General features: G+C 43.1%; 1 protein-coding gene across 1 annotated transcript; it reads left to right on the forward strand.

Moving 5' to 3' along the window:
* The first annotated feature begins 4,395 nt into the window (after positions 1-4,395).
* LOC149372445 (uncharacterized) lies at positions 4,396-7,876 on the forward strand. The gene is made up of 4 exons (XM_089586348.1): positions 4,396-4,498; positions 4,592-4,618; positions 6,167-6,247; positions 7,695-7,876. Exons 1-4 carry the CDS (start codon positions 4,396-4,398, stop codon positions 7,799-7,801), a joined length of 318 nt encoding a protein of 105 aa, XP_089442474.1. The 3' UTR covers positions 7,802-7,876.
* Positions 7,877-12,222: the final 4,346 nt, after the last annotated feature.

Raw genomic sequence — 12,222 nt, forward strand, 5'->3', positions numbered from 1 at the left:
AGCATGCTTACAGCTGCTCTTGAATGCGGGTAGAACTAAATGTGCAAATTGTCGACTCCGCCAAAGTAAGCATAAAAATGTGTAATTCCCAAGTGCGACGGGAAATGCGACTTCCGGGAGACATTTCCAGCCCTTTACGCGCGAGCAAAAATGTTGCTTTGGAATATATGCGAGATTGCTGCACGCAGCGGGTGTTAGATGATTCCACGCGTGTCGGAACGCTAACTGCTGTAAGTATGAGGTTAGGTAGCCGCCAGGGAGCCATGGCGTCGCCTCATCTAAATATCGCATAGTAGATGCCCCCCCGCGTTGTGTAAGGACCTCATTCTCAATGAACATATACACCGTCCTACTTCTGTCCTAATTATATGTGCAGTTATATAGTCCAAACATATATTTGATAATGTATGAGTACCGCACATCAAAGATACTTTGCAGTAACGAGAAAAAAGTACTTCAGAAAATCTCCGCAAAAAAACACCGTTTGTCAACGGTTGGAAATGGCCTGTTTGGCCGGAATGCGGTTGCCTTGGAATGGGAAATTTAACCAAGACACATGAAGGTTCAAATCAACTAAATAAAAGCATCTGGCGTGTTTAACGTTTACTTAGCAGCGAGTTCATGCACAGCAAGCCGAGAAGCGAAAATTTCGCCACACAAATAACAGTGCTCGCTTGCGTTTGCGCTGGAGAGAACAAAACCAGAAAGTTCCAATCTTTGTGCCTCTAAAAGCAAATGACAGCAGAAATTAAACTCTCCTCAGCAGTGCTTTGGTGGTGATAGCTTTCTGTGTTTGTACAACCCTCAGCCGTGGAAACCAACCGTTGGATCTGCGTCAGCGATGGCATATATACCACCCAGCTTTACGAAATCTGCGCATGAGATGTAACTTGCGTTGTACGTCATCAAAAAGCAGCAACTCGCCCTAGATGGCAGCCATGTAATGCAGCTCTCACTCAGAGTTAATTTATATGAGTGGAGAATATAGAAGTGCTCCTGATTAGTATAGAGACCAATTTTTTTCACGTTTACAAATTGTTTAAAAACTGTGATAGATACGTCGATACGGTTTGTGCAGGTGGATTTTACAGCAGGGCGAAGGTTGCTGCCTGCCTAGGGACAATAATTAGGTGATTAATTAACTAAAAAAATAATCAACCTTTTCATTTTAGAAGAAAGGTCATAATGTAAAATCGAAGGCCGTTAGCATCGAAGGTGAGCCCTGTTTCTAAATTTATTAATCGGCAATCTGGTTCGAAATATCTGACGTCAAAAATACTGATCTAAATGCCCGTGGAATTGGTTTTTTCTTCCATATTAATAAAATGGCGTCGCTCGCATTTCTTATACATCATATACAGAGGCCGTTTGTGTATTTCTTTATGTAGAAGGAGTTAACTTGATTTCGCTGACAATCCCAACCATAGCCACGCTTCTTTAAAAATATGCCCTGCAGAAAAGCCAATTCAACAAGCTTCCAACTGCGTATTATTGAAGTTCGTTATTTCGAACCACATTGCAGAATGTGAAAATTTAAAAGTAAGAATTTCTAAAAACCTTCGATGTTGACGGCCTTCAATTTCGCAATATAATCCTGACCCCTTGAACCGAAATAAAAAGTTCATTACTTTTTTAGTTACAACTTACTGTGCAATCCACTTTCACGGACTGCGCCGACCTATCTCTCGCAGTTTTCATAACAAAAATTGGTAAACGTTAAAAAAAAAAATTACCCGGCATTGGCACTGTGCGTTCGGTAGGCGCCTCACCCTGTGCGCTACGTTCAGCGCCATCAGTGCCCTGTTTTGCATCCCGAGTGGGACCGCTTTCCATAGAAATGAAAGCAAACAAAACTTTTCAAAGAAGTTTTGCGATTTTCCAGTGACCCTATGCCCGTTATTTCGTGATGAGAAGCCGAGTACACCCTAGAACAGATTATGAAGGTACGAAATGTCATTTTGAAGTGATTTATTTCTAGAAGAGCGTGATGCGTGCGTGTGAGGGCCACCCCCGGCTGGGCGTACCGGACGGAAATGTGACCCATAGCGACACATGTAAACAAAAATTTTTGAAAGATTTCTCATTTTACAGTGTACCCATGAAGGCAGCCGTTCGTATACAAAAGGCTTTGACATATTATGCAACTTCATTTCAAAGTTATATCTAAAACGTCACGTTAAATATGCATTGTGAAGCCGGACATACCCCAACAGGTGTTCTTTCAGCTGGTGTTTCTCCGAATCACACAAGCTCCTCGTGGACTACAACATGCTGTCCCGTGCGCTACGTTTTTTCGCTAAAACAGAGTTTGAAACTAGACAGCCTAGGGAGCCTTTCATTAAAACGCAGTTTTCAAACGGCATGATGAGCGAATAACAGCAAACTGCGCCTCGTAGCAGAGGACAGCGCAGACGGTACAATCGCCCGCCTCCAGACTCCACGAGCACCCCCCCCCCTCCCCCTTCCCCCTTTTCCCCCGCTCCTATGTTTCTAAACGCGGCGGGGCTTCGGCTGCTCAATGACCTGAGAAGTTTCTTTCCAGGTGGAAACATGACTGAACGTGTTTTTTTTTTTTAATTTCCTACGTCCACAACTTCAAGCAACTTGAGGCTAAAGATGGGAGTGAAGTAGCCTTAGCCACAGGCTGATGGCAAACTATACGCGGCAACAGAAACAAAGATATTATTATGACTTAAGGGGGCAGGATCGGCCCTATACCTCCCATGTATTTTAGCCAATGTTTGGGACCCCTTTTCTCAGGATCTGTTAAGGTTAGAACAATCATATTGGTACCATTGAAATTAGCTCTCCAAGTTCTCTTTACTGAACCAGAAGTATTTTGTAATAAAAAGAGGCTTTTTTCTTGTTCTTGTTTTTAGTGAACCTACTCATTCTTCAGGCAAAAATGGCCAATGAATAGCTTGTGAAACAAAATCCCATGAACTAATTTTTATAATTCTGGTTCAATAGATGTCCTCCTATGCCGCAATAATGTTGGCAAAAAATGATGTTTCCAGCTGCTGCGGTTCCAGAGAAAAAGGGGCAAACGTTGCGAAAATTGACATTTCGAGATAGATAGCTTTGAAGTAAATAAAAACACTTTATTCTAACCCTGCACGCTATAAATGCATGCGGATGTATCAGATCAATAACCACCAGCCTTGTAACCACCTCCAGAGTCAATCTTTCTCTTTGTTTGCTGCCTTGCTTTTCGGGCCTCTTTTGAAACCAGCTGTGCAGCCCTGTATGCAAAGTACAGTCGTCGCTCCCAGCAGCTGCACCTTTTGCTATGCATCATAAGGCATATACAATCATCACGTTTACTTCATAGAGGCCCGACATTGTCTTTTTTGACTTCTCGAATTGATGCGAAGAAGAGCACCTTACGCAGTTACGCCACCTCTTTGTGCTGCGTTTTCGAGCTGCTGCAAGTCTCCACTGCACACTTTACGCGCACAGCTTTCACGATGGCACACGACAGCATGTCAGTATCTATCAGAGCATAGCCACAGTCACAAAAACTTGCGTTTAGGTCATCCATTTGTGCTGCCGAGTGCGACAGCTTTGAAGAAGACGCGCACGCGGCGGCCGCTGCGTCCAGCGTCGGAATGCATTTCGAGAACTTGGTACCATGAGGAACGAACTTGTGACGATTCCCGTGAAATCGCCACTTTTGAAATAACTTCTTCGTCTTCGTCATATCATGAACGCTTAGAATCTAGCCTCAAAGCAATAAGAAACCGATTTTGACTGTGAAATCAAGCCGAAAGAGAAGCAAAACAACGCGCGTCGCGAGTTATACAGGCAGCGTCTGAGAATTGTTTTGGCTAAAAACGGAACGCTAGGTGTTTACTGCTGTTGGCACGAGAGCAATAAATATTCTGCTAAACATGGAGAAAACGGTCGTTTTTTGTCTTTTTTTTTTCAAACTAGGAGACATACAGATCTCTCATAGGTGTGGAATGAGGCGTGGTCGGTCACCACCTAGGTTTCGAAAAAAGTCAATTTTCGAGGTAAATATTTGGTGCACACGCAAGTGACCCATGGGAATCGAGGAGGAAAGATTGGGAATTCTAAATATTAAAAAAAAAAATCAATTTTTTTCAGAATATTTACCTACCCTGTTCCCTTAAGAGCGCATACCTTCCGATATGAACGTATGCCTTCCGTTAAGGTAGTTTGCAAAATAGCCGTTAATAAGCTGCTTTCTCAGGCCGCCGCTCCGTCTTCGTTTGCGGATGTATAACTGCGAAGAGCTAGGAAAGTATGAAAACTGAGCGTAAATAAAGTAGGCCTCTTAATGAGGCCAGGAATAGAGAGCGTAGAATACTGGAAAATGACGCATGTTAATTCCAGTGTTGCTGACGTCAGCCGATCCACCGTCTCTGCAGGGCCATGCACAAAGAGCACCTGAAGTGCGACTACGTGCCGTTCTGTATTCTCGGGGTGCTCGCTGTTATTGTCATCACGCTCGTCTACTTGTATGCCTACAGACCGGGTACGTGTAAGCAATACAGGCATACGCGTATTGTGCGCAGATATGTCTATTGTAACAAGAGGTGTCTTTTTTCCTTTCGTCTTTCTCCCGCAGACATATTCAACCGTTTTATTGAAGCAAGTAAGCCCCAATTACGTTTCACTTTGAAAATACTTTCCGGCGTCAGAAAATGTAAATAGATACTTTCAGCATAGCGCGTACAGCTACCACTACCGCTTACCTCTTGCCGCGTCCCGCAACTGCGCATGCGCTGGTTGGTCTCGACGCGGCACGCATGCGGCAGTTAACGGTAATGTGGAGCCAGCTAGCAGCATCAGGGCGGTTTGCGCATGCGCACTAGTGATGGTGGTACGCGCTATGCTAAATGTATATAATGTTTTTGTGTAATATGCTGTGGGGAACCTTTAAATATGTAGTTTATTTTATCCGGTTTGGAAACCAGTAAATATCAATATGTTTTAGATTATATGTTTTGTCTTCAGGTAATATCTAATATATAGGGAAGCTGGAGAGCGAAGCACATGATTCGCAGCTGTTTTTACAGGCTACCTAGGAGAGCCGGAAACCCGCAGACTAATTATCACAATGTTTTCGCGCCCAATCAAAACGGTAGGCGGCGAGACACGTCTGTGTGAAAAGCTCTGGATCAGCTTCAACCAACCGGGCTTACTTAAAGTGCGCTAATATATCCTAGGACGAGGCGTTTTGCAATCCTCTTGCACCGAAATTCATCCAGCCGCTTAGAGGGTATAATTAGGGCCTATAGGTTATTAACTGGAGGGGGAGAAATATTTTGATAGAGTGCGCAATCCTCGTGCGTCCGCGGAGGTGTGCTATCCCCGTCACTCTTATAATCAGATGATTAGCGCAATTGTTACGCAAGCTCGCAATGACTATTACTCGACGTCGTTAATTAAGCCCCGGACTGGGGCGCAATAAAAAATATAGAGGGCGCTGGCAAACACTGGCCTCGATAGATTGCCCCATCGCAGCACACCTTTCGTAATGCTTTCCGACGACGCCGGCTTCATAACAAAGAAAAAAGTCATAATCCTGTAGTGATGCGTATGCCTAAATCCTGACATCTGTATCTAGGCGATTCACTGATATTAAGCCCAATACTTGGGTTGTAACGATAAGCCCATGAGTGCATGCGTAATCAGGCATCGAAGGCGTTGAAGCGGTCCTCCCAAAGTCTCCGGGGCTTGAATTATTTACATCGCTGATTGCGAGCGATCAGGCTACGTATGTCGCAAAGATTTGCTGTACTTGCAAAAGTTGTGAAGACAACGTCGCAGGTGTATTGGGATACTTTAGATCGGTCAGCTCACTGAAGTGCTCACTCTTCAAAATTTTGTTATTTTTGGCCGACAAGTACGTAGAATGTGCAAGATCTGGCATATTTTCTAGTGAAGCAGCGCAACGGCACAAGGCCAACGGAAGAAGAGGACAAACACAGCGCTGAACTGCTTCACTAGAAAATATGTCAGACCAACTCGCCCACCAGTTCATGTTGTACAAGATCTGGCAGCCTTTGTAAATGCTCACATGCATCGATGCATGCGAGCGAGATCGCTCTTTGCATCAAAGCATACCATGTGCCTAGACGTCACCCTAAGTTCTACCATTAGACGCACAGTGGTCATTCTTTTTGTATTTTCACCGCAGTTAGAAACCTCTTGGGACTCAACAAGCGAGAGGAAGAAAAAGAAGAGGCGGGTTTATTAGGCGACATCATTCAAAACTCAAGTGAGTACCCAGCGGTTTTTGATAGTATGACACGAAAAATGGATAAAGAGATTTGTTTAGCGCCGTTATTATTAAAATAATGGTAATTAGTATTAACCTTAACACAGTCTTACTACTAGAACGAAAGCCTTAAAAGTTTCACACATTGCTGTAGTCGATCAGTAAAAATATCAAAAAAAAGAATTTGGAATTCTTTGCCTTTTGTTATTAATTCTTCCTTGAGACACGGTGCTTCTCACAAATCGTAACAAAGGACACAATCGGTAACACATGTAGACATGTATACACTTATCATTTTTGCCTTAGAAACAACACACAGCCTGTATTGTTCACGCAATATTTGCTGAAAAACTTTAAAAAGGAATATCTTTTTACTCCTCGCAGATAAAAGACGCCGCACATTACTAGCTTATCATACCTTTTAACATGTCTCATTGGATAGAGCATATTTTGCATTGGTTTCAGTCACATACGTGGATCAACCTACTTGTTTAATACGCGCCATAGTGAATATCTAATGAAAGTTTGCTGTGCACATCCACTTCGCCCACTAAGGACAGCTGAATAACAACTTATCATTACTTACAGCCTGGAATTGCATTTATGTGCGGTCGTGTTTGGCGTTTCTTCTGTTAACCCTTGCTGGGGGTTCTGCGTGCCACACATGCATCAGTGCCTTTATACTAAAGGATTGCGTTCGATTTCTGAGATAAATTCATAAAAAATAAAAAAAGCAGTGATTATCGACGGCTATCGTCGATGTAAAGCGCGGAACCCATAGCGAGCGTGCCCTAAGATCAGAGAAAGAATAATGAATACAGGTGTTTTAAAATTCCGTGGTGTTAAATGTGGACGCGAAACTGAAAGTCCATACAAGATGTCCCAAAAAAATGATGGAGTGACGCTGAATACCAGCACATGCACAGCGCCTCCAAAACTAAATCAGTTATTTACAGTGTACACGTAACCTCATTCCTGATGGCATTCCGTGATAAACTGGGTGGCCCGTAGCTTTTTACTGAAGGTGTAACTACGAAAACAATTGCGCCCGCCGAAATGCTTCGCGTCGTAAACACTTTAGAAATCCGTATTAAGAAAGCTCCAAGCACGAAATTAAGGTTGAACAGTTCTCGACATCTCAACGTTTACCAAGGCGCCTGAGAGACGACCAATCCCGAGGAAGGTAGACACTTTAAGAAGAATGGAGCCATGTCCTTCGGCGGCCCCGCTTATCTCCTTGATCATGAACTGTATTATTCCACGTCTGCGAATACTGAAGGAAAGAGAAACGATACTCCTATAAACCTGTTACCCAGTATTATCTTTCCTTTTTTTGTGTGGTAAGAGAAATCCGTGTGATGAGGCCGTGTTTTCTGAATGCCTCTGAGTAGCGTGCATACTTGTAAACACCTCGTGGAAATTGTTTTCACTTCTTTGAATTGTGCAGGTTCGCCGAAAGACGTTCCTACGGGACAGGGAAGAACTGTGACGGCTACTGTCTGGACCACCACAAACGAAAGCGATGCAGAGCGATGGAAAAGCAGAATTCATTAGGGCGCTGCGCACGAAATATTGTTGGTTTTAAGCAACTCACATTAATAATATAATGGATATAATGATTGCTTATTACTGTAAAGTCATTGATAGCCTATTACATCGTGTGCGTTCATATAGCATTCAGGTTACCGATAAACATCTGTGGATCCATTGCGCTTTTCAAGACCAGTGACGTATTCCAAACAATTGGACAGAGTATGAACCGGATACTACACTAAACGGTTGAGCCAAACTGGCAGGAATGCATCCGCTACTCCTTCCATCCTCCCGGATGGGTATGTAGCTATTGTCTGTGAAAATATTTGAACGTTAAGTTTAGAAGCCACGAAGGCTTTGCCCTCTGTATCATTCAGTAGACCTTTCAGTATTTGGCTTCATTTGCAAATATTTCATTGGTGGCGATGGCACCGTCCTTATATATTAATGGCTAGTTAACCTTTTTTTAGTTTGTACAAGTTAGTGAGCAGGCCTCATCAATAGTGCACGTCATCTCCGGGTTACCACAAATTTGCATATCGCTTCGTGTTCGCACAAATATCCATAAGAATATCACACTCTTCACAGACGACTGCATACTTTATCGTAAAATTCGGTCACCTCACGATCATGCTGCCTTGAACAACGCCCTGTTCAGTGCATCGAAGTGTCGCATGGATTTACAAATGATATTCAACGTATATACGTTTTTTTTTTGTCAATGACAAAGGTCATAGTTTTCATAGTCATAGACGACTCTACTAACCCCAATAAGCGAATGTAAATATCTTGGCTTGATCCCCACGCATAACTTCTGTTGGTAGTCGCATGTAAATCCACTCACAGCAGCAGGACTCCTACGAGTGACGCCACCTGAAGTCGAAGAGTTATCTAACAAGATCTTGAAAAGATCATTAGAATGCAAAAGCCAACAACTTGACGGGACACAGAGAGAATTTCATGTTTTTTAGAAATAGAAAATGTCTGACTCGCGAAATGAATTACTTCAAAAAGCTCGCATGCTAAGCCAGGGAAACCGAGCAGTACCAACAGAAGTATATAATATGTTGGTAGTACTATGTACAGTTCTGCACCAACTCGTGTATCATAATTCCAGTATATAATAATCAAATTGCCATAGCCTATACAAGAGCCGCAAAGTATAAACACTCCATGACTTTAAACGAAATTTCTTGCCGTTGTGACTTTCTTTCCATTTGCAGTCACGGAATGATATTGCCTGGAACCATCAGTTTCCCACAGTTCTACATTGAATTAGTTTAATAGTCTCGAAGAAATAAGAATTTTAAGACCGCAAGTTCATATAAACGTACGACAATATTGGCTTTGAAGTTGTACTTCATTATAGTTCTATATTATGTATATAGCTCCGTTTTTTTTACTGAAAGATTCATTCTAACTTTTTCAATGTGCTGCTTTACGATTTCTACCTTGCGTCGTTCTTGGTGTGAGTTCTTTCTTCGCAGAAGTTATTCATGTACATTGTAATATTTTTTTTTCTGTTTGTGTGTAAATGCATCTTACTTTAATTCGGCCGCCGCGGTGGCTCAGTGGCTATGGTGCTCGGCTGCTGACCCAAAAGACGCGGGTTCGATCCCGGCCGCGGCGGCTAGAATTTCTTTTGGAGGAGACATGCTAGAGGCCCGTGTACTGTGCGATGTCAGTGCACGTTAAAGAATCCCAAGTGGTCGAAATTACCGGAGCCCTCCACTACGGCGTCTCTCATAGCCTTAGTCGCTTTGGGACGTTAAACCCCACAAAACCAAAACTTACTTTCATTCAGAATGACTCTTCTCTTCTTCAAAATTTATTTGATATCTGGTGGTTATTACTGTGTGTATGTATGTACCATTCCTGTAAACACAACTTCAGGCTGTGTAAACTATTTATAAATACAGAAACAAATTATTAAATTGTTACATATACCTTGTTACATATACCCGTCGATGCATTCCCCCGCAAAGGTTTAGTTTTAATGCGCGTTATTGTTGACTTCATAAGCTTCGTAAGCCTTTGCCAACGTAGCAAGCTGGATCTCAAAAGCGTGCACTGATGTGTGCTTTATGAGCCCATTGCAGTAAAGGTTAAGTGGCTTGAGAGTCATTGATGCGCAGCTGCAGAAATATACAGCCAAGCGCAACCCGTGGATTTCAAGGAGGATATAAGCTGCAACGAAACACCTCCTTGTTAAACGTTACCGGGCACTGAATCCGATTACACCGAGTTTGGTGCAGCGTTCACTGACAAGCCTGTTGCCTGGAATTCTTGCAAGCTGGCCACGCAGCCACGGTAAATAATGCCCATCAAAGCATGAACGAATACTGGCCGTGTTGACAAATCCGGTGGAGTGAAGCACCGGCGAGATCACGTTATTTGTCGTCAGGATAGTGTGACGGTCTGGGGCTCCGTGTTTACATTGCGCTAGAGCACGCATTTTCAGAAAAAAATACAAGAAAGGTGGCCTCAAGTTAAATCGCAGACCATTCCTTCCCTCCACCTGTTTCCTTACGTCGTTCTTTGACAGAGGCGCTACAGTAATGGGAGAGAGCGAACAAGGGAAAGGAGTGGCATCTCGAAAATGCCGGAGGTATCAACCTCAGAACCATCCGATTTACCACGGCAGAAAAGAAAGGTGTGAGTGAAAGAAATTCTTGTTTACTGGCAAGCTTAGGTTGTTCGTAGTGCTTTTATTTCGAACAAAATGCGGATCCTTTCTGCCAGAACTTTGACAGATACAGCTGTTGCCTCTCAGGTACGACTTGCGCTATTGAAAAAAAAAAAAAAACACTGGGAGCCAAAAGTCAAACTGATTTTCTTTATCCTATCGTAAGGCTCCTGTTACTTTCGTTTCTACAACGAAAAAGGATGCCCGCCAACAATGCTGGGCCGCTCGGGAGCCTCCCTGGGGCGGGTAGCCCGGCGTTCGTCGACAGAAGCAATATTCGCGCATGCAAGCCGCATAGAAGAAACCTTGCTTCCGGTCGATCGCGTACGTACCTATAAAACGCTTGTGTAATATAGGACGGCTAACGTAACAGAAATGCGAGCCAGGATCCCTATCGGGTTGTGGGACGATGGCTAGGGCGAAAATGAATACAGAATAGGGAACCTTCTCCTTTTCTTCATCTTGACCCTGTTAATCAACGTTCCCCCGCAGCAGCTGCCGGTCATAGGCTAGGGCCGTATGACATTAACCGGTTTTGTGTTCTGCTTATTCGAGCACTCGGCCTACTTCTTACAAGGCATACACGAAGGGAGACTGATGATTGGTTAAGAATAAATCATTGTCGGAAGGCCTAAAGCAGTAGTATAGCAAAGCATGGAGTGAAAATCACGTGAATTACCCGCTAGCCCGAACATTCTCTATTAAAGGTTACACTGCTGGACGCATAAAGTTCCAATGTGCAACCATACACTAGGAGGAGCGAGAGCTGGACACCCTGAATACTAACACCCAATTTGCTTTCTTAAGCGACGAAATCGGCCTTATTGTGCATAAGGAGACTGGCAGTGACTTGAAGTTAAAGCGCAAATATATAAACTAGATTTCCACCGTGTTATCGCTACTCTGGTTGACCTTTTCTGCTTGTTAGTCTAGAAATGGCAGAGATCATCGGGTACAGAAAATTTATTCAACAAATGGCCTTTAGCTATCTGCATGCGATTCGGTCAAGCTGCCAAGCCAGGTTGCTTTCTTTTTATATCACATTCGTGCATCACTTTTTACGATACGCAAGCAGGCTGCTTCGCAAGCAGAAAGTAATTATAAAACATCAATAAATTGGAAGCCGAAATTGGGTTCGAAGCAACACATGACGTCATGAATGAACAACAAATGGCGTCACCTAGAACTCAGAGAAAGGTCTTTTTCACGTTAAATGCCTAAACTCCCGTTTTCAAGAGATAACTGCTATCGCTATTTGTGTCATATGACGAGAAACAAGCTCAATATTTTTTTTTGTTCAGCAAACGGAGAAAAAATCTCGCGAACGCAAGATTGCCTGTATAAGTCGCTCGGAATGAGGCTACGAAGTAGGAAATTTTACCACGCATTTGAGCTGAAACAATATGTCGCCCGGCTCCGAAACTGAGTGCAGATTATCATAAAACTAAGAAGAGCCTAGATTAAATGTTTCAGTAAAGGGTACTCATATCAGAAGAATCCAGGAGTTGCGCTTTGAAACAGGAATTCTGAGAATTATGATGACGATGATGACAATGATGTGGATCTTTCCTTTATTAGAGGCGGTCGAAGCCTATCTAAGAATTGCATCTCTACCTACAGGGCTTCAAAAATATTACCATCCAGAAAAGCGACCAGCCAGATCATGGAGGGTCAAGTACAACCATTGGAAGCGCATATCTTGTGACAATGAGAGAATTAAGAATTATAAGAGAGTTTTAGTAGTTTTTTTTTATTT

The sequence above is a fragment of the Amblyomma mixtum genome, chromosome 1 (assembly GCF_055824585.1).
Source record: "Amblyomma mixtum isolate Tamu chromosome 1, ASM5582458v1, whole genome shotgun sequence".
NCBI lineage: Eukaryota > Metazoa > Arthropoda > Arachnida > Ixodida > Ixodidae > Amblyomma > Amblyomma mixtum.

Coding starts and splice junctions, on each gene's coding strand:
- LOC149372445 (XM_089586348.1), top strand. CDS start 4,396: ATGCACAAAGAGCACCTGAAGTGCGACTACGTGCCGTTCTGTATTCTC. Junction 4,499..4,591: donor CTTGTATGCCTACAGACCGG/GTACGTGTAAGC, acceptor TTTCTCCCGCAG/ACATATTCAACCGTTTTATT. Junction 6,248..7,694: donor CGACATCATTCAAAACTCAA/GTGAGTACCCAG, acceptor TGAATTGTGCAG/GTTCGCCGAAAGACGTTCCT.